This window comes from Furipterus horrens, unplaced genomic scaffold (genome assembly GCF_987537825.1).
Source record: "Furipterus horrens unplaced genomic scaffold, mFurHor1.1.pri manual_scaffold_17, whole genome shotgun sequence".
In the NCBI taxonomy this organism is placed as follows: domain Eukaryota; kingdom Metazoa; phylum Chordata; class Mammalia; order Chiroptera; family Furipteridae; genus Furipterus; species Furipterus horrens.
This window is the reverse complement of record NW_028327187.1, coordinates 2,630,869-2,654,585: the sequence shown is the minus strand read 5'-3', so window position 1 is coordinate 2,654,585 and position 23,717 is coordinate 2,630,869. Positions and strand designations below refer to the sequence as shown.

Below are 23,717 nucleotides of genomic sequence, written 5' to 3'. Positions count from 1 at the left end.
ATTTCTGTGCAGATTATAATTAAACTGGAGAACACTAAGAAGAATATATACACATACATATATATATCCCACTTCTATGCAGATCATAGTCAAACTGGAAAACCAAAAACAGAATATCTTGAAAGAAGAGGAAAAACACTACTTTACCCATATAAGAACAAAGATAAGAATTACATGGTACTCATCTTCAGAAACCAGGTAAGCAAGAACAGAGTGATATAATATATTTAGTGTTGAGAGAAAAATACCCACCAACCTAAAATTCTGTCTCCAGGAAAATTTATTTTTAAAAGTGAAAAAAAAAAAAATAAAGGTGTTTTCAGACAAACAGAAGTTGAGGGAATTGGTAACTATACCAGCTGATCAGCCCTGTAATAAATGTTAAAAGAAGGTCTTCAGAGAGAATGAAGATGGTGTAAGTCAGAAACTTGGATCTACATAAAGAGAGGAAGAATGTTAGAGAAGGAATAAATTAAGGTAAATCTACAATTTACAAAGTCTGAGTCAGGAAGAAATAGAAAATCTGAGTAGACCACATTACTGGTACAGACATTGAATCAATAATCAACAATCTCCCAAATAACAAAAGCCCAGGACTTCATTGGTGAATTTTCCCATATAGTTTTAAAATATTTAAGACTAATAATTCTCAAAGTCTCCCAAAACATTGAAAGAAGGAAACAGTCCCAAACTCATTTTATGAGGCACGCATTATCCTTATATCAACACCAAAAAAGGATGCTGCTAAGAAAAAAACTATAGGCCAATATCTCTGATAATAATAGATATAAAAATTTTCAATAAAGTACCAGCAAACTGAATTCAGCAGTGCATTAAAAAGGATGAAGAGGTATTTATCCAAGGGATGCAAGGATGGTTCAACATATGCAAATCAATGTGATACATCACTTTAATAGAATGAAAGAAAAGAAGAATCATCATTTCAATAGACACATAAAATGCATTTGACAAAGTTAAACATCTATTAATGATTTTAACACAACAAAGTAGGCATAGAAAGAACAAATTTCAACATAATCAAGGCCATATATGACAAGCACACATCTAATATGCTCAATGGTAGAAGGTTGAAAACTTTTTCTCTAAGATCAGGAGCAAAACGAGTGTGTCCACTCTCACCACTCCTATTCAGCGTAGTACTGGAAGTCCTAGCTAGAGCTATTAGACAAGAAAAAGAAGTGAAAAGTATCAGAATTGGATAGGTAGAAGTAAAATTATTTTCTATTTGCAGATGACATGATTTTTTATATAGAAAAATTCTAAAGACCGAACCAGAAAACTATTGGAACTTGTTAATGAATTCATTAAAGTTGCAGGATACAAAATTAAGACACAAAAATTAGTAGAGTTTCTATACACTGTAACAACAAATTTCCTGGAAAAAAAAAGACTATTGAAGAAAATAATCCCATTTTTAATAGCATCAAAAACAATAAAGTATTTAGGAATAACTTTAACCAAAGAGGTGAAAGATCTCTACTTTGAAAACAGATTATTGATGGGAAAAAAAGACAAATAAACAGAAAAGTATTCCACATTCATTAACTGGAGAAGTTAATATGTTTAAAATGTCAATACTACCCAAAGCCATTGATGGATTCAATGTACTGTCTATCAAGATTCCAATAGATTTATTACAGAATTAGAAAAAAAATACTCCTGAAATGCATATGGAACCACAAAGACCCCGAATAGCCAAAAATATTCTGAGAGGGAAGAACAAAGTAGGAGACATCGCACTTTCTCATTTCAAGCTATACCATAAAACTATAGTCGTCAAAACAGTATGGTACTGGCATATAAATGGACAAAAATACAAGTGGAACAGAATTGAGAGTCCAGAAATAAACCAAGCAAATATGCACAACTAATATTTGACTCTTTAACAAATTGTGTTAGGAAAATTAGATATTCACATATGAAAGATTGAAAATTGATCTCAATCTACACTACTCATATAAGTTATCTCCAGATGGATTAAAAACTTAAATATAAGACCTGAAATCATGGAACTCCTAGAAGAAAACATGGAGAAAAAAATATCCTTGACATGGATGTTGGTAATAATATTTTGGAAATCACTCCTAAAGCACAAGCAACAAAATAAAACAAATGGAACTACATAAAACTAAAAGTCTCCTACACAGCGAAAGATACCATCAACAAAGTGAAAAGACAATCTAAGGAATGTGGAAAAAATATTTGCAAGTCATATATCTGGTAAGGGCTTAATATCCAAAAAATATAAAGAATTCCTACATCTCACTCTAATTTTAAAATAAGCAAAGGACCTAAATAGACGTTTATGCAGAAAAGACATATGAAAGTACATGAAAAGACAGTCAATGTCACTAGTCATTAGGAAGATGCAAATTCAAACCACAATGAGGTGTCACCTCCATCTGTTAAAGGGTGACACAGCAAGTGCTGGCGAGCATGTGGAGAAAAGGGAACCCTAGTGCCCTGCAGGTGGGAACGCAGACTGGGGCAGCCACTGTGGAAAGCAGTGTGGAGGATCCTCAAAAAATTAAAATAGAACAACCATGTATGGTCCAGCAATTCCACTCCTGGCAACGTATTCAGAGGAAATGGAAACACTAACTTGAAAATGTATCAGCACCTTCATGTTTGTATCAGCATTACTTACAACAGCCAAGAGAAGGAAACAACCCCAGTGTTCATTGATGGATGAATGGATAAAGAAGTCTGCCACATACAACACACAACACACAGGAATATTATTCAGCCATAAAAAACGAGGACATTCTACTATTTGCAGTAATACAAATGGACCTAGAGGGCATTATGTTAAGTGAAATAAGTCAGAGAAAGACAAGCACTGTATGATGTCACTTATATGTGGAACCTGAAAAAAACTTACAGAAAAAGACAGACCTGTGGTTACCGGAGATGGAGGAGGAGGTGGAAGAACAGGAAGCAGGTGATCGAAAGGTACAAACTTGCAGTTATAAGATGCACAAGTAAGGATATAATGTACAACTGATGACTGAAATTAATAGTTAACAGTGCTGTGTGCTATATAGGAGCATTGTTAAGAGAATGCATCCTAAGAGTTCTCATCACAAGGAAAATTTTTCCTCTTTCTTTTCTTTTTATTGTATTTATTTTCAATTAAATCACTTTTATTGGTATTCTATTACAGTTGTTTCATTTTGCCCCATTGTTCTCCCCAGCCCTGCCCACCCCCTCTCCCACATTCACTTCCCACCCCGTTGTCCGTGTCCGTGGGTCACTTATACCTGTTCCTTGACTAGACCTTCCCCTTCTTACCTCCCTTATCTCCCTCCCCCCGCCCCTCTGGTCACTGTCAGTCCGACCCATGTTTTGTATTGTATTTACATGAGCAGGTAGATGTTAGCTGAACCCACTGGGGTACTCATCTCAGAATATATAAAAATCAAACCATCATACTGTACACCTTAAACTTACAGAGCAATGTGTGTCAATTATTTCTCAGGGAAGCTGAGGGGAAAGTTTAAAAAATTAAAAAGGAATTCAGGCAAATAATATGTAATTTCTTATTCTTCAATAATCTAACAAATAAAAGTATGTCCACAATAATAGCAGCAGCATGCTGGGCGACAACACCTTACGGATGAGCGATACAAATGGCAGTGATGTTAAAAGGGACAGAGGGAGGAACGGGGACCACTCTGCTGTGAGGCCCTTGCAGCACACATGAAGGGGTGTCATATGATTCAACAGTGGGCTTAAATAAGTTGTAAATGTATACTGCAAAGGCCAGGGCAACCACTTAATTTTTTTAAATGAGTATAATTCAAATCACAAGAGAGAAGAGAAAAAAGAATCATATAAAATGCTCAGTTAACACCACAGAAGGTAACAAAAGTGTGGAAGACAAGAGTTTTGTTTAAAAAAAAAAAAACACAATGAGTAGAAAACAGTAACAAATATGATCTAGCCCCTTAGCCAGTTATCGTGAATCACCTTTAAATATGACTGGCCTAAATACACCAATTGAAGGCATAGACTGTCATGTGCTCTGGTGACCTGGGATGTGGATATCTTTGCCATTACTTAAATGCTACATACATCTTTTATAACCATGTATCAATCAAAACCAAAGCGATGCAAAGCAACAACAACAGTAATAATGGAAGTGGCATGATGAACATACATAAACCTCACGGGTTTTGCCAGAATACCAAGACATGTTCAAAACAATGCTTATAGTAGCTTGCATGGTGTCCTTGAGGTTGGCAAGAAAGAGATGACCCATTTTGGCAATTTGTTACAAATTTATTTTCATGACCATGCTAATAAAGTCTTTGTACATTTCTGGCATGTAACTGAATGAGCCAGATTGCTGGAGTGTGGTGTGCTATTTATTGATGGCTCTCAATTTAACATTTTCATCTTTGGGAGAAGGTTGACTTACATGATTCAGTATTTGCTTATGCTTTGCACGTGCGAAGTGTTAGTGTCTTGTGATGTAAATATTAGCTTAGAGTATAGGGTATTATAGTGAAATGAGGGTTAGTTATCACAGGTCATGATCTGAAAGTGTGACTTTTAAGTCTTTCGTGGTCACTTGAAATGCCAGATGAATTAGATTTTGGAAGTGTCAACAGGCTGTTAAATTCTGTTTGTAGTTTGCATTGCGTTTGAAGGCCAATTGGACTTGAAGTTGGCATATGACTTGGTACAGCCAGGTGGTGTCTGGATGATGCTGAAAATCTGGGGAGAACAGGAAAAATTCTTACACTGTCCAGGAAATGATAAATTGAATAAAGGCTTATTTAAGCATTTGAGCAGTAAAGGGGGACACCAGGGCTACTTTTCCTCTACAGTTTAATCAATTTGCTACTAAAACACTGAGTATACAAAGAATTGAGGTCTACTATGATGTTAGGTTCGTGGTGAACGAGAGCCTTATATGGAAACCTATTTAAGGCATTCAGGGTTGTTATTAACTGAGCATAAAGTGAATGTTTCAGGGGAAAGACAAACATATTATTTTAATTTAAATATATGTATATTATGGGATATGACATCACTATAGTCAAACTGTATGATAGGTAAAGTGGGACACACATATGCATTGAAGTAGTTTTGGAAGGCTAACTGAAAATAAACTCCTAGTTTAAAGGGGTATGCAGGTGGCCATTTTGATCAGTGTTTACACAGTTTTGAGGCTTCTCTGATAAATTAATAATCACATGAGAAATGTTTCATAACTGAAAAGTTTGGTTTGGTGGATTGCTCCAAAAAAATTTATAGATAGTGAGTCATAAGTGAAGTGATAAGAGAATAGTTTAAAATACTTTAATAATGTTCTTGTGGAACTTGGACCCATAAGGAGTACAGAGTATGTTTCCAGGACCAGAGGGGAGGGAGGAGAGAATGGAGGAAAGAAGGGGAAAGGACCAGACAAAGAACAGGTATGAGTGACCCACAGACATGAAGAACAGTGTGGGAAGCGACAGTGGGAGCGAGAGGTGGGATGGGCAGAAGAGGGCAAAGGGGGAAAAATTGGGAAAACTCTAATCGAAGAGCAATAAAAATGATTTTAAAATCTTGGTGTAATTCTGATAGCAGTGCATTTTGTGGCTCTGTCTATCAGAAATACTGATGATTGTTTTTTATTTAGAGGCTCCTTTGAGATGCACACTTTAGTGTTGCATGAGACCAGTCATGTCTGAAAGTGTCTTTTTTCATTGTTTTGCATTATGCTGCCTTTGAAATATTTTTATTAATGGCTTTAATTCAACCATCATTGCTGAACCCAAGAGATAGACCTCAAATCAATTAATGTTATTTTCTCCTTCTAACCACTTTTTTTGTCCCAAATATATGTGTGTAGAGAATTTGTATTGCTGTTACTGTTGATTTAGGAATGAGATTTGGGGGGGTTCTGAACATACTTCTAAAATATTCATTGTTGTTCATCCGCTGTTGTGATGCTGGAGGAAAAATTTGAGGGGATAGCAAAGAGGAAAAAGTCATGTTATTAATAGTTGCTAATTGTGTGTAGAACCAACATAAACATTGTTCAGCATGGAACTTCTATAATCTGTAATAATTTAGGGAAATTATAGGCAAGCATGTTTTAAAACATCTGTTAAAGATGACTGGTTTCTGGGCTTCTGTCCAAAAGAAAGCAAGATTACTGTCGAGGCAACAGTTTGAAATAGTTAAGCTAGTTACTTCTTTTCGTTAAAAGAAAATACTGTTTGGCTTAAAGATTTTTGCTCACTTTTCTGAGTGAAAGGGTTGCATCTTATAAATACTTTGAGAGTGAGAGCAAGAACAAGATTTATTGATAACTAATAGTATGTAGATATAGGAACTTTTATTTTATCTTATTTTTTATTGTTTTTCTGTTACAGTTGTCCCATTTTTTCTACATTGCTCTCTCCTGCCCCGCCCACCCCCCACCTCCCACAGTCAGTCCCCACCCTGTTGTCCATGTCTGTGGGCCATTTATACATGTTCCTTGACTATCATTGTTTAAGCTGTCACCGTTGTTCCCCTTTTTCTCCCCTTCCCCTCCCTCACCCAGCCCCACCCTCTCCCAAACAAGAAAGTGACAGAAGCTTAGATGCATAGAACAGAGCGACAGCTGCCAGAAAGGAAGGGGAGGGGGCGGGATGAACAATGTTGAAGGGATTAACCAAAGGAACATTTATTTTCATCTTCACCTGAGGACATGCTCATTGATTTTAGAGAGAGGGGAAGGGTGGGAGGGAGAGAGGGGAAGGTTGGGAGGGAGAGAGAGGAAGAGAAACATTGAAGTGAGAGAGAAGCATCAATATCAGTTGCCTCTTGTACGCACCCCAACCAGGGACCAGACCCACAACACAGGCATGTGCCCTGACCAGGACTTGAACCCATAACCTTTCAGTTGACAGGATGATGCCCCAACCAACTGAGCCACGTTAGCCAGGGCAAGATAGGCACATTGTGATAATTATAAACAATATAAATGCCATAGGTAATATTAATATCCCACAGAAATACTAGATTATAATAAAAGTTGAGTTTTAAAAAATCCAACAAGAATACATTTATTTTTTTCTTTGCATCAATTTTGCATGCGATTTTGATGTGATTTCCCCTTGTCAAAATAATTTTACAAATGTAATCATTTAACATGCACTGTCTCTTTTAGGACTGGACCTGCCATTTATGATGATGCCTCATCCTCTCCTTCCAGTTAGCTTACCTCCTGCATCCGTTGCCATGGCAATGAATCAGATGAACCATCTAAATACTATTGCCAACATGGCTGCTGCAGCCCAGATTCACAGCCCACTCTCCAGAGCTGGGGCCTCTGTTATAAAGGTAAGAATCATGCTTTCGAAGAGGACAAAGGTGTTAATGACATAGACATTTTGATGAAAGATTAGCAATACTACTGGATCTTGAGATGGAACCTAAAACTCATTGATCCAGTTGCTTAGCATACAGTATTGATGAGTTTGATTTCTGACTAGGCCTGCTGAGGTGTTGTTTGTTTTTTTTGTTTTACTGTTACTGTGTGTGTTCATTCCAAGATCACAACTCTCGCCTTTAATACTAAATGCCTGTCTTTCAGTCGTGCGCAGTGTGTGGGAGGTGTGGCCAGGCTGACATGGCCGAAAGTAGATCTTTTTGGTGTTTGAAAGGCCATTGTAGAGTAGCGCTTGACCTTGAAGGTGACATTTAACCTGCCTGAACTTGTTTCCTCAACTGCAAGATAAAGGACATAGTCTTTCCTTTTGTGTGATTGGCTGTCTGGAGAGAATTGTGAATGACTTATAGGTTAAAAAGACTCAGAAACATTAAGCAAATATTTATGATAATTTAGAACATTATCCTCCTGATGAAAATACTAATTTTCAAAATTTCATGACCACTGGAGAATATATTTATTGATTTTAGAGAGAGAAAAAGAGAAACACTAGTGTGAGAAAGAAACATTAATCGGTTTCCTCCCATATGCACCCCGACTGGGGATCAAACCCACAACCTAATTACGTGCCCAGACTAGGGATCAAACCGGCAACCTTCTGGTGTATGAGACAAAGCCCCAACCAACTGAGCCACCAGGCCAGGGTGTAAGCTAGCCTTTTTAATACATTCTTTTCTTCGGGTGGGGAGATCACGTAAGGGCCTAGAGGATCAAAAGTTAGAGTTAATCAGAGCAACCCATATATTTGATTCTTCATTACTTTATTTATTCAACAAATATTGTATCCTTAATATGTACGTGTCGTATTGGGCAATATGGGAAGTCGATAAATAAGACATAGTCCCTGACTCCCAGGTATCACATATTAAATGTGAGACAGACAACAAATACCCATAGAAGTTGCACTAACGAGACCACATGGGCAGCTTGGAGAAGAGCAGGGGCAGAGGGTCACAAAAGGCGTTACAGGGGACAGATGTGCAATATTCCTCTGATTGTAATAGATGCACATGGCGGTGAGAGAAGTGAAGGCAGGAGAAATGTGATCAATTAACTTCCAGTGTTGGAAACTTCTAAAACAATGAAGAAATTTTATAACATAAACTTTACAGGGAAAAAAAAATCGATACATTTGTATTAAACTCTATATTTCTATGGCTTAGTGTAATTCCTGCCCTCAGTCTATCCTAGTGAATCATAGGTCTGTTTGAATATGTGATCAGTGTGTAAGCCAAGAATCAGAGCTGTCTCTGAGAACAAAACATCACCCACAGACATTATTTTAAAGACGGAAGAAGTTTCCTGCGATTTTGTAACTGGCAGGCTACTAAGTAGATGTGACCCCACACAAAACGGGGAAACTATTAAGAAACAAAGCGTGGTTTAATGGAATTGCCATACCTGCTTTGAAATGATGACAAAATACTCTCAACAGCAGTATGTTTATGGCTCTTCAAAAGAATATGCATTTCATTTTCTAAATGACCATGAACTCACACTGAATCAGCTACATTGTGGTTCAATATTTGGGACTTTTGCTAGGTTTATGAAGAATTTAGAGCAAAGAGGTACTTGGGGATGCAGCTCATGACAAGGATTTGGTTTTTGGTGCTGCTGCTGATGAAAAGATCACCCTCCCTGGTGTGGCTCAGTGGCTGGAGCACTGGCCTGTGAATCGGAAGGTCACTGGTTTGATTCCCAGTCACGGCACTGACTGGGCTATAGGCCAGGTCCCCAGTTGGCAACTAACTAATCAATGTATCTTTTACTTGTTTTTCTTCCTCTCTTACTCCCTTCCCCTCTCTCTAAAAGTAAATACATAAAATCTTTATTAAAAAAAAGAAAAGGGAAAAGATCATTGTCTTCTTAAATAATCCAAATATTGTTAGCGTATTAAAGCAATAGAACTATATTTTTGTTTATTACTGATTTGTATATTTTATATGCAAGCTTTAAAAAAAAGAAAGAACCTTCACAAGCATAAAATTGGAAACTATTTTTTAAAAGCTCACATTTGATCACACACAGAATACACAGAAACCATATTATGCTGAAGAAAATGGGATCTCCTTTCATATATTTTTATTTTAAATAAAATCAGTTGAAAACAATATATTTCTATTGCATTCCCTTTGACAAAATGTCTTTCCCAATCTATGGAAGCAGATTTTCATCAGAGGATGATAGGGAAATAAAGAAAAACATTTTAAAGAGAGTAGTGAGAGGCTTTTTAACACAGCTACCAAGTTTTGTTTGTGTTTGCTAAGGTGCTGCTGTGTAATAGTAACATTATTAGTTTTAAAATAATGCAATTAAAAATTAAATGAAATAATCGTATCAGCAGCCGTCCGTCTCGAGAGGCGATGGTGTAGCTTCTTGAGAGTCTATCTGCACCGCCGAGAATGGCTGTGCAGTCCGACTCGGGAGTGACACGGTATCTGTCTCCTCCCGTGTTGAAGCTACAGAGCCTGGGCAGGGTGATATGGAGGGTCTGCTGTTGCCCATGCAGCAGACCCCCCCTCTCTTCGCAGCTGAAGGGTCCAAGGGAAAGACGGAGTCAATACAGCTTGGCTTCAGGTGCGCCGCAGGAGTTGCCGGTGTTGACTACAACGTCAAACCGCCTTAGGGACTCCGGCTCCGGATTTTCTGTCGGGGTTTACTCCCTTAGCCTTTCCCCTGAAGAGGTATGCCGCAAGGCAGCGGAGGTTTTTTGGAGTCAGAGTTTTCCTTCTCTGATGTGCCCTGACTGGAAGATCGAACCAGCGACACTTAGCTCGCAGGCCGACGCTCAATCCACTGAGCCAAACCAGCCAGGGTATAAATGAAATAATAATTCACAGGCAATACCACAAACGAAAATCTTCTAATTAACTGACACATGGGTGTTAATACGTTAAAAGTTTCACCTCTACTTTCAAGAAAAATAGAGAACATGATAGCAGCTGAGTGATACCTAAGTACAAAGGCAGAAATTTCACACTTCTGTTGAACTATACTTCAAAAGACATTTGTTTTCAGTGTGCTGCTTCAAGAATCACGGTTTCAAAATTCAGTCTATTAAAATCCCACAGGCAGTAGCTGAGTTATGTGTTGAGGCTCTGTCATGTACTTGTTTATTCAAGCAAAAACATTTTTTTCAATTTACTTTCAGATATTTTGTCCTAGCAGTTGGACATAAAAAGCTAGATATTTAAATTAGTATTATGCATTGTTTTATTACCAAAATATTTGAGTTGAAATCACCAGATATTTTATATTTACTATTTAAGATTAACTGCTCTTCCAAAATATGAATCAGGAAATGTAACATTTAATACTTAGAAGGAAACGTCGTAACTGTGACACTGTATTTCCCTCTGACAAATCCACCCAGTTTATGCTGAATAACCGTAAACGAGGTGGCTTAAACAGGAGAAATTAATTTCCCACCGTGTTAGAGGCTGGGAAGTCCAAGATCCAGGTGCCTGCCAAGCCCATTCCTGGTGAGAGCTCTCCTCTTGGTTTGTAGGTGGCCACCTTCCTACTGTGTCCTCACAGGGCAAGGAAAAAGAGACAGGAAGGAATAGCTTTTCATCTCTCCTTACAAAGACAGTAATTCTTTCATGAGGGCTCCGCCATCATGACCGAATTACTACTCAAAAGCCCCATCACCAAATACAATCACATTAAGTATTAGAGTCTCAACATACACGTTTTGGGGAGACAGACAGTCCATTGCATAGACAATATAAGTGATTATTTTGTCACCTAGGCCAGCGTTTCTATAGTGAAAGGGCTGTTAGTATTTCCATTACACAGCCCTACTTTCTGCAATTTAAAACACAGCTGCAGAAAAACAAATCCAAATCAGGAGGCGGGGGGAGGGGTGGGTGCAGGTGGAAGAGGGTGTAAGGGGGATAAATAGTAATGAAAAAAAATACTAAAAAACTTAAAAAGAAACATTTGTACAAATAAAATCTTACACTATGAAAATAGGAAAGTTTCAGAAATGGAAAAAAACTTGAAATGCACAGTAAGGGATTAGGACATATTACGAAAAAAAAATTTATAAAAATTCACAGAAGGTGGAACCAAATTTATTGATTTAGTTCTTACTGTTTGCATAGCTTTTTTATTTTTCTACTCTCAGTAAAATTTTCCCCCTTTTTTCCATATTACTTTTAAAAATCCCTGGAAATAAAAGGAACAACAAACACACTGTGATATTGAAACAAGATTTCAGAACCCTTCTAGAACACCTGCTCCTGTTCTTCAGCATTATTTGTGTTAAACTGAGGCCTTGTTAGTGATCATGGGCTGCCGTTACAGTTCCCTTTGGAATCTGCCCTCGCAGTGTGTGCTTTGAATATGAGAACTATATGCTAAACCGAGGATGTCAAATTAGTGAATTGACTGGCTATATGAGCCATAATTAATTTCCAGCATTTAGCGTGTCTGATTAAAGCACCTGGGAGCAACAATTTTAATATTTCTCCGCTTAAATTTTCCTATCTCCAAAATAGATCTCACTTTCTTTATCCTTCGTCTCTATGTTCGCATTGCCTCTAATTGAGTCTACATCAAAAAGCTGGTTAGCCTAATCTCTGAACCATGTTAACTCTTCATTTTACTTTGGGTAACCTGATTTGACACTTGTTAGTAAGCATATATATTTTTAACAACTAATTGAATCAAGAGAGGCCATATATACGGCAACTACATATGATGTAAATTTTCTACATTCTCTGTGCTTAAAATATTACTAATAGATTATTTGTTAGTGTTCTGCTTGTCTCTGACTTTTCAAGTTTTTAAAAAGGAATGATGTGGGATGCAGGTAACTGTGATTGCCTGTTATTCTCCTATAATATGTATTTTTATAATGTGACAATCTATGTGTATTTGTTCAAATGTTCATAGACTGACATGAAAACAGAACTTAATAGATTTATTCCTAAATGCAGTATTTGTCTAATCAGATACTGTTGAACACTAGAATGAAATAAAAACCTCGGTTTCCCATAACAGACTTAACTGTTCAGGGTTTTAGATTTTATATTTGGGTTAGTATCCAATGGTGTGCCTGTAAACCGGCTCTCCAGAAATGAAACAAAGCAAAAAAATTAAAAAGAAAAAAACCCTCTGATTTATAACGTGGCCAAATTCTGTGGTGTATTTCCACTGTGACTGATTTCAAGTTACCAATAATTTAATACCCAAGTGACAATATTACTGAACATTAAGGATTGCCTCCACCCTCCTTTAAAGCGTTATATGAAATGTTTTTCAAATTATATTCTGCACGCCAATTCCCCCCCACACACACACATCCATTAAACAAAAGAAGCAAAAACATTTCACACCCGTTTACCTACTAATTTCTATTTCTTTGGAAAAACAGAACAAGTGAAGCAAAAGTTGGAAAAATTGCTATAAAAATGAGCGCTAAAGAAGCAATTTGTTTTCCTACTGAAATTATATCACCCTACAATAGGATGATGTCAGATTGGAATGGGTATAATTGCATTTGGGCCTCGCTTCTGCCAGTCTCTCACTATCTCTGCCCCAGCATGAAGAAGAGTTTGTTAGAAGTGTTGATTCTACAAATGCTCTTTAATGGAGAAAGCTCATGCAAGGGCGAGTAGGCCTGGCTGCCTGTTCACCACCAGCTGCCACCTTATTTTTAACTTTCTTTTCACAAGTAGGACAGAAAAGCATAGATTTTTAGGGCTCTGAAAAGTCATGTGCCTTTTAGGAGCTTAGGATTTTAAAGGAATTATGTATCTGCTTGTACTGGAAGACATTTCCCTACCTTCATGGCTGTAAGCAATTACCAGTGAATCTTAGATGCACAGAACAGACCTCCTGCAGCAACGCTGTTCAGTGTGGTCACCACTGGCCAGCCACACGTGGCTCTTTCGAGTTAAATTCATGAAATAAAATGAACACTTCAGTTCCTCAGTGTTTTTTTTTTTGTTGTTGTTGTTGTTTGTTTGTTTGTTTGTTTTTCGCTGCTGTCATTGTTTGGTTTGGTTTCGTTTGGTCAGAACCCAGTTTGGGGATATTGTTACACCAGGCACAATCTTTAGTTCTGGCTCAGATCCCTTTACTGTCGGCCCAGATATTAGCATTTGTAGCTAATAATTATTATAGCTATAACATGAATTAGAAATTGCATTACGATCACTAGGCTGGCATAGCTATACATTCTTTTTGTGGCCCAATCCTGGGAGCAAAATAGTTAAAATACCTCACTGGGATGAAAGGCTGTTTCCTATTTGACATTTAGGTATCATATAATAGAATTTTGTTCTGTATTTGTGGAAAGCTTTGTAATATCAATGAGCCATAGTTTTCTCTGGTAGCAAATTTAAGAAATTTAAGTAGGAAGTTATTATTTGGCTGTTTCTCAATAGAATCTGATTAGCTGTGGTTTTTTGTTTGCCTGAGCAGCTGGCAATTAATGAATTGATAGGAAATGGTCACAAGGCAGTGGCATTAGCAGGCGAACATCTGGTATTAAAAATAAGTTAATGCAGAGAGGGTTTTAATTTGATAATTCAAATTCACTGGAAAATCACTAGTTGAGTCTTAGTCTAAATGCTCTATTGAAAAGCAAAGCTCTTGTTATCTTTTAAAACCTGAGAGGAAAATGCACTGAGTGAGAATCAAGGGGTGTGTGTGTCTGTGTGTGTATGTCTGTGTGTTTGGGTGGGTGTCAGAGGTCCAAGTCCACAGCATAATTTGGAAGCCATACATTTTCCCACTGAACTTTTTATTCTTCTATTTGAGGGCATTTACCTGCTATGAGCAAATATTGCGCCTGACTCCTTAACCCTCTTCCAGAACGTGTCGATCACATTGAAGGGGCCATACGTCACAGACAGGGTATGCCTATGATTTTGGACTCTTCCATGGTTACATGTTGCAGCGGCGTCTCCCATCTGCTCGATTCTTCTAAATTCATAAAAACACCGCCATGTCCATCTGCATTCACTTAAATACTGTACAGTTGTAAATGGGTGATTGTGGGACACAGACTTAATTCTTAAACTGATTCATAAAGATGTACAAAGTATCACGCTTCCAATATCATTCAGAGATACCAAAGCTGGACAGTAAATTCTTCCTCAGATTTAGCATTGAAACACGTTAGCACCATTGATGAACACACTTTATTTCCCTGTCTCTGATTTTATTATTAAAGTCTGGTAAGTTGGAGTGTACTCTGTTTCTGCAGAACTCTGGTGACAGTGCAGAAGGAGCACATCAGTTAAATATGAACTATCAAGACAAATGCATGAATAAAATATCTAGCATTCAGATAAACTTTCAAAAGCCACTCCTTGGCAACAAAAGGTCATTAAATCCTTTAGGAACTCATTAATATATTAACATTTGGAAGAGTAATTTCACGGAGAGTTGAGTCCCAATTAAATAAAATAAAAAGACATTATAGGGTACACAATACTCCTGAATGTTTGAAAAAAATCATTATAATAAAATATCAGAGGCAAGAATTTATTATTGAGATGGTAGCTATTAAAAGACAACTACCTATGTATACATACAGGTAAATACATGTTTAATATGCATGTGTTAGTGCTTCATAAGTTCTGTGTTTACTGCCACAGTTCCAAGGATCTAAAGGAATTCAGGGAGGTGAAATAAAGGGTCTCCATGAGTTGATGCTTTAGTGCCAGTAAACCAAACTGATGTTGTTAAACCTTGTGTAAAACTGAATTTTCTAAGCATTGACCTTGCTCTTTATGGAGGTTCCAATGTGCTTTGAAATCATTTGATATGATGAACATCTTCTTTGACCATTTGTGATATCCCCCCCCAAGATGTTTTAGAAATTTTTATTAATCAGGGGATAGCATGGCTGATTAATAACAACTTGTAGAACATTTTTCTTTTCAGACATGAGCCTTGAGGCATATTAAGTATATGCTAGAATCTGAGTTATTATTGCAGACGATTTTAATAATTTCAGAGGAAGATGGGGATTTGATTGAGTAAGTGTGTATCAGTTTCGGAACTCTCCCGCCTCCGTTACTTTGAATCTGGAGAAACTGTCTGCTACGTTTCCGACGGGCTGCCGCTGTCTTCGGTGGAGGCGTGGACAAAGGCCATGAAGAGTTACAAGGTTGTAAAAGTCATAAATGCCAAATAAAATGAAGTCGTCAATGAGTCAAAACAATTGGGGTTTTCTATATGGGTTGGCAAAAGTAGGTTCACAGTTGGGAGACCACGAAGCAGAGTTGGTTCTTGTATTAGTTGTTAATTATTGTATTATTTCCCGTGTGAGCACCTGTGCACCTACTCGTGCCCATCCTTGTACCTGCAGTTTTCCTTTTTGAATTCTGTTATTGATTTGGTGCAAATACTGTTAACTCCTTATTTGGCAAATGCTGAGGACATGATCGCTTGCGTTCTCATTCGTAACGAAAGAGATGAACTTGCTGTGAAATTGTAACTAGGCCGAGACACCCCGGCGGCCACCTAATGAACCGCAGCTCAGTGCAGTGAAGCGGCTAACTAGATGCATACTGATTACGGGGCTGAAAAACGACTTGTTTACCCGTAAGGAAGAAAATGCTCAGAGCACTATTCATTAGTTTGGAAGTTCCACGTTACCTGTTCCACACAGAATTCTAAAACGCACGCAATTCGTAATCATTATAAGGTGCTGGACTCACCTGCCATGGCTTACGTGGTGAGAAAAAGTTGGTGGTGCCTTAGGGAAACCAGAACATTGAACTGAACCTTCACCGAATCCGGAAGGTGTTAGCTTATGAAATTTCAAAGCAGAGATATTACTGCATGCAAAATGTTACTGCCACTCTAAGTCATGTTCTTGAAGCTAGTTTATATTTTCATCTAATATGCTGTTGAAAATGTCAAAGAAGGACTTTAAGAGTAAATTATTTGCATTCATATTATTTCACCATACGCTGATTTTGAATATTTGAGGGGGACTCCTCTTTGTAGCCTTGTACCTTTCTCATCACCCACAGAATTTTCTGTGTATGTAGATGTGCTTCCGGTTTGCTTTAAAAGTTACAAATGAGCTTTCGTTTTTGATTCTGCACAGTAAGCAGGAGCAAGGATCACTGTTGGTTTCTGTTGCTTTTCCAAACCGTCGACTCTTTTCCATTTCTGTGGCAGCGTGCATTGCTGTGTGGGTGACTTCTGTTGGCCATTCCGCGTGGGTGTTCTTTGTTCCATCCTAGTTTTGCTCAGTCACGGCGGTACTTTGTTCCCATCCGTTCATTCAGAGGCCCATTGGAGGTCAACGTAGTTCATTGCAGTACATAGTTTTTCAGCAGATTTCTAATGCTGCAATTCAAAGACAAATACTGACTGTCCTACAACTGATGCATGTATTTTGGCATAGGGTAGGTGAGACTGCGTTCAACAGCAAGAAGAAGAAGGATTCATTTCATATATGAAATGACTCGCTTTGGGGGATGTACGTATATAGGCGTATACCCGTACTATTTAGAGAATATAGTTTTAATCATGTCTGTTTAGGTTGAATTTCACAGCTGGCAAGTGAGACTTTGCAGAAAGCAAAAGGACGTGGTATAATGGCTGTATGTATCTTGCAGTTCGTCCCCACACCATTCCTCCGAAATACAATTATAATTAGTTTTAAAAAGAACTTGATTCTTTTCTTCGGTTTTGCTTGTATGTTTCTTTTGACCTTACCCTGTGCGCACAGTGTTACAACTGGATATTTATCTGTATGCTAAGAATAAATGAAGTGTTATTCCTCTATTTTTAAAATGTGTTTTTGAAGCATGACAAGTTCCAGAGACTTTAATGTGTCACGTACATTTACAATTACAGCAGTCTGCCATTATCCACGGGCCTTACACACCAAGACCCCCAGCGGATGCCTGAAATTGCAGATAGTACTGGACCCTACACATAATATGTTTTTCCTATGCATACACACATATGATCAAGTTTAATTTATAAATTAGGTACTGGAAGAGATGAATAACAGTAGCTAATAATAGCATGGAACAATGATAACAAACCGCTGTAATGAAAGCTATGAGAATGTGGCAATAGTAAGTAAAATAAGAGTTTCTTGAACACATGACGGTCGAGATGATAACTTAGCTACTAACAGGCGAATAGCGCGCCCGCTGGACAAAGGCAGGATTCACGTCCCAGGCTTGACAGAAGGAGACTGTGAGATGTCATCACTCTACTCAGAATGGCACACAATTTAAAACTTCTGAGTTGTTTATTTCTGGAATTTTCCATTTGATGTTTTTGGACCATGGTGGCCTGTGGGTAACAGAAACCTTGGAAAGTGACATCGAGGATAATGGGGGACTACTGTGTCAGTGTTTAATTAGTACATGGCACCGCAGCTAATATACTCAAAGTCTACCTTTCATTACGTGAAAGTAGCCCGTGTTAAATGCTAAACAATAATAGGAAAACCATTTAAAAATGAACAGTCTTCGTTGATGACTGTTAGTTTTTTAGTGCTTCTGTGACAAATTATGACAAATTTAGTAGCTTAAAACAATGCACATTTATGACCTTACACTTCTGTAGGTCAGCTGTCTGACGCCGGTATCCCTGAGCTGAAATCAGGGTGTGGGCAGAGCTGCCCCCTCATATTTCCTGGCTCATGGTTCCCTTCCTCAAAGCCAGCAGCTTTGCATCTCTCTGATCAGTCTTAACAATCGTATCTCTCCCTCTGACCTTCCCTTTCAGCTTTCAAGATAACTCTGTAGTTTCTCTACCTCAACAGTCTCAATCACGGGTCCTAACTGTTAGGATGCAGTCTGGATAGCTTCGGGGTGGAGGGGGGTGGGCATTATTCTGCCGGCTACAATGGTAGACAGTGCAAATGTTCACTTCTACTAATGCAATAATAACCTTTAACACTCATTCATGCTCCCACTTTTGCTTAAACAAACAGTTTTTCTTTAGGGGATTTATAAATTTGGGACCACTCATGCGAAATCAATATGAAAATGTACAAGTACGCATTTGACAAACTGATTCTTAATATTATGAGGATTAGCGTACTGATGTAATTACAGATAATTAGGCAGAATATTTAATTTAAGAAATTTATTATGGATGAGTTAAATATTTTATAGAAAATCATTCTCTGTTTCAGCATATCTATCTCCCAATCGCATTTATTGCATATATGCATAAACACTGCAATTTGGTTCTTTTATTGATCATATTAACTGAATGGTTGTCAGATTTATTCATCAATTTGTGGTGCATAAACATAGTGAACAACTTCAGACTTTTATAGCAATATTTGTAATTACAGAACTCTTGAAAGCTGCAAAAGTTACTATAGAAGTATATAAAATACTGTATTTTTATTCAAATTCATTATTTCAAACTAAAATATCTAAACAATACACATACTAAGGAATTGACACCGATAGTCTTTAGTGTTATTTGGAAAACCCATTATGGTGTCCTGTGACTACCAGACCATTTTGTTGCCAGAAGCTAACATAAATTCTTAAGGTCTGATAGGTTGCAGCTATATGAAATCCATATTTTTGTCTGTGCATGAAGACGAATACATGTATCAGCTATATTAAATCCATGTTTTTGTGCAGAAAGACTAAACATGTGAGTTTCATTCCAGAGTTCTCAAGCATTTAAGTTGAGGAGATCTGCGTCTTACCTAGAGAGTAAGATCCCCTTCCACGGCCCTGGCGTGAACTTTATATCAGTGTAAGAGCTTACGGTAACGATAAGCTTCAGCATGCACCTGTGTTTATGATCCTGTACGCACATTCTAGGAAAGGATGCGGAAACTGATTTTTCTTAAGCTCCACTGCATATCTGACATAGCACTGAGCCCCTTTACTTTCTTCTCTTATTTCGCTCTCGTGCTAATCCATGCATTTCACACACACACACAATGCTTATGTCTAAAGGTATGTGTTTAGGGCCCGGTATCATGGATGTGCATGCTTTCAGGATAAGTGAGAGGTCAGCATTTCAAATGTTCTGGGTTCAGCCGGCATGAAAACCTCGGCGCTCTGTTCTGTGGCAGGAGCGGATCCCGGAGAGCCCTTCTCCTGCCCCGTCTCTGGAGGACACTCATCGCCCCGGGAGTCAGATGTCCTCCCACCCCAGCAGCAGTGTGTCCAGCTCGCCCTCTCAGCTGGACCACCACTCGGACAGAATGGGTGAGTACCTCACCTGAAACAAGGCGCTCAGAGCCAGGCGTTCGGGAAAGCCTGCCTCAAGGCAGGGGAGAGGGGAGCACGAAGCTGGAAGAGCTGATGCCTCTTTGGTATACACATGGCTTCTTGGCGTGATCTGTTTTTAACTGCTGAACCAATGGGAATAGCAAAAGGAAATCTAAAATGTTACAAGTGTGTTCTCTGGAACGGCCTGCATTTACTGTGGGGATAATGTGTTGTGAGTTTTGAGAGTATATTTTAGTTCAGTATATTGGTATTCAACAGCTAGTGTGATACAATACACTTGTTACATTCGCAGACTCCTTTGGTTTGTTTTGTTTTTTTTATTTTAATTTTATAGTTTTTCTATTACAGGTGTCCCATTTTCCCCTTTGCTGCCCCCCCCAGCCCACCCCCTCTCCCACAGTCAATCCCCACCCCATTGTCCATGTCCATGGGTTATTTATACTGGTTCCTTCACTAAACCCTTCCGCTACTTACCCCCCTTTTCTCCCACCCCCCTCCCCCCTGATAACTGTTACTCTGTTCTGTGTTCAATTTTGTTTGTTTGTTTGTGTTGTTAGTTAGTCTCCTGTATCGGGTGATATCATATGGTATTTTTCTTTCATTGCCTGGCTTATTTCACTAAGCATAATTCTGTCTAGTGCACAAACTCCTTTAAAGATGGAAGATAAAGTGTCCTTTTGGCAGTCGGTCATTTGACTGATTAAAAAGTGAATCAATCTATGATTTGTTACAGTCTCAAAGTTTGGATCATAAATATTTGATATGACTTTCCGTACATTTAGTTTTTATTGTCTCAGAAATACTATACCATAGACACAATTTCAGAAATACTCTGTTACTGCTAGTGAGGAGGCATATTGGAGACTTGCATCTAGCCGTAATTCTGGCACTACGTAGCTAGAATAGCTCCGGTATGTCACTTAGCCGCCATGGCTTTCTTGACCTAATATACAAATAATTGCTTTCCTGCCTAATACACTGGATTTCTATGAGATCAAATGAAATAATACATGGAAAAACCCTTGAGAAGTTTCAAGTGCAAAGGAAATATGAGGGGAAAACACTATTTTTCTCTGTGGCTTTACCTTCATAGTTTATCATCCGTCTGACCCTATTCAGGTATACAGACGTTACTGAGTACATTTGTTCATTTGTAACGAGTTCTGATTTCATATATAATTATGAATATGTGAGCTGGGTAAAATCTCTGTTAATCTTCTGTACCTACACAACCCAATTTCCTATCTATTTCCTTTAGGGAAAGTGAGTTCTGCTCTTCTTTAGTGTAACTATGGGGACATTCTTTATTTGAACTGTAAATTTTTACACTTCACAATAATGATTGTTTCAAGTCCCTCCAAATGAATGTCTTTTGTTTTTATGGTTGGAGGGGGGGGAGGAGAAGAGGAGGGGAAATGAGGGATTAGGGAAGGTGTTAGATTGTGAATTGGTGCTGGGGAAGGGTGAAGATTATTTCCCTCTTGTGGGAACTCCTCCAAGTCTCACTTAGCCTGTCACATTACACACTGTTGATGGCTTTTAGCTTCCTAGTGAGCTCGGTGGGTCTCCAATCTGGCTCCCCATTAGAATCAGCTGTGGAGAATTCACCAATCTGGGTGCCCAGGCCACATGCTGAGAGTCTGCTTTGTTTTGCTTTTCAGTATCAGTTTAGGAGACTGTATCATGCAGCCAGAGTTAAGGACCACTGAACTAGATCTTGAGACTAGGGCCCTAAGTGAGTAGGTTGAATTCCTGGCCCACCTGACAGTGGTCTTCTAGCTTTACCGTTCTGTGGACACAGACTGCCTGTTGGTTACCACGCTGCGTGCAACTGATAGGAGAGAGTCTGAGCAAGACAGACGGGTACAGCTGGATGACCAGTGATGAATCAGGAAACCAAAATGCACGTTCTTCTGTGGAGATACTCTTTATTTTCATGAGTACCTGAGAAGAGAGGAAGGGAACAGAATTATTTACTGAGTGCTGGTCAAATGCAGAGCATGTAGGGAAATGTGCTCCGCGATATTGTCTAAGCTATGATCATGGTGCCTTACACTTAGAAGTAAAATCAGACATTTCCAAAAGATTATAATATAATAAAAAATCTTGACACTAGGCTCTTGATCACATTCCACAATTGTCCAAGCAGATAGCGAGGTTCTCTAGAAATGAATAAAAAGGTTTGATGCTTTTTCAGGTGACCATATTTTATCTATAAAGCTATCTAATGTTTTAGTAAAATATAACTAAAGAAAGTTAAATGCTAAACTGTGACAGTTGGCATGATTTCCCTCTTTCAGTAAAAAAGTTCTGTGCAGAAATTTATATTGTATCTAGTAATCTGACTACATATATGTGCAAAAATTCTATAAAGTGACATAATGCATCATTATTTTAAATTTGGGAACTTAAGTGGTAAATTCTTTTCAGAAGCATTTTGAGAAATAGATTATTAATTATAGAGGGAAATAGTTAATTTACATATAAAATTTTAAAATATATTTTAAATTAAACGAATTATGGTGGCTATTATATAGATATTATATAAAATTCTTTAAAAATCTTGACAGTTTAAGACATTTCTATGTCCCCTGGCAGTAACTAACATCTCAATCACATTTCACAAATGTCCAAGTACAGATCCATTTTTGCATTTCAGAAAAAGTGTATAAAATTACTGTTAGCTGTTATTGAAATAATTTAGCTATTTCTCTGATGCTTTTTTGCCTTTCTTGAGAATGATTTGCAAGAAAAATCACTCACTTATATCTTTTATTTACAGTTATGATGTCCAGCAATAGAGAGGAACTTATTGTTGATCAGGATAATGGACCGACCATCAAAAAATTCCAAAGGGATAATAAAGGTAAAATGATTTTTGCTTGTTTGCTATACATATAAAGACCAGATACTAACTTTATTAGTATCCCAGTATATTGCATCCATTTCCCTAAGTCAGAATAGATCCATTCTATCTTTAGATAAATTATTTTATTAGTAAAAAAAAATAGTATTGATCTGAAGCTTGTTTATTTGATGTTATAAATTCCATAATCAGCCTCAAGTTTCTCTGTGCCTCTGGTTGGAAACATGACCCTAGAGCCCTTTTATTACCTCAATCAGAAACATCAGTTTTTTTTTTGTTTTTTGTTTTAATTTTACATGCATTTTGTTAACTGTTTTTAAATGACTCACAATTGGATGGTTATGTTTGAAAAACTGAGTTGTGTCATGAAAGAGAACTATTCCCCTCAATCCTCAAAAGTGATTTAAAAAATATATGCTAATTTGGATGTTTCAAATGAAAGCTTAGCGAGGTACTGCAATCAAGTATTTACCTGGAATGTTGGTAGATATGACACCAGCCGGGCTTTTGATCTACTGAGCGACATCGATCACCTCTGCACAGTAGCCAGCTTTTTCTTAGGATATCTGTTTAAAGAAGGTAGGGAGAGGACGAATTTCAAAGTCATGCCATCTTGATATGCAAGCTGAGTGAATGTCCCTTAAAAGGCTGCAAAGGTAAGAGAAGGGGAATAATACTTCAGCATATTTCAGAATATTTTTTAAAGATTTTATTTATTTTTAGAGAGAGGGAAAGGGAGGGAGAAAGAGAGGGAGAAAGAAACATCCACGTGTGGTTGCCTCTCATGTGCCCCCAACTGGGGACCTGGCCCGCAACCCAGGCATGTGCCCTGGCTGGGAATCGAACTAATGACCCTGTGGTTCATAGGCTGGTGCTCAATCCACTGAGCCACAACAGCCAGAGCAAAATATTTTTAAAATATACCAAACAACCATCAAACGGTTGTAAGCACGTTGTAAGTTATGCGTGGTGACTCTCACCATGAGCTAGACAGTGACTCTAGGCTAAAGAACTGAAACTAGCATGTAATCTATCCGATCATCAGATGGTCTGTTTGTACTTCACTATAGGGTGCATTTTTTCCTATGCCTCCCAAAGATGCTCATAATATATAGAAAGAGAAGACTTAATGAGCTGAAGAGTTAAGGAGAAAATTTTCTTTCTTCTCTAGACTGACTCGCTTCCTTATAAG

General features: G+C 37.9%; 1 protein-coding gene across 3 annotated transcripts in view; it reads left to right on the top strand.

Moving 5' to 3' along the window:
* DACH2 (dachshund family transcription factor 2) overlaps window positions 1–23,717 on the top strand; it is a 427,341-nt gene that overhangs the window by 348,563 nt on the left and 55,061 nt on the right. For all 3 annotated transcript variants that reach the window (XM_090264273.1, XM_090264271.1, XM_090264272.1), the window contains 3 exons: window positions 7,175–7,347; window positions 19,500–19,635; window positions 22,442–22,525. In XM_090264273.1, coding sequence (XP_090120399.1) covers window positions 7,175–7,347; window positions 19,500–19,635; window positions 22,442–22,525 — 393 coding nt within the window. The remainder of the gene's footprint in view (window positions 1–7,174; window positions 7,348–19,499; window positions 19,636–22,441; window positions 22,526–23,717) is intronic.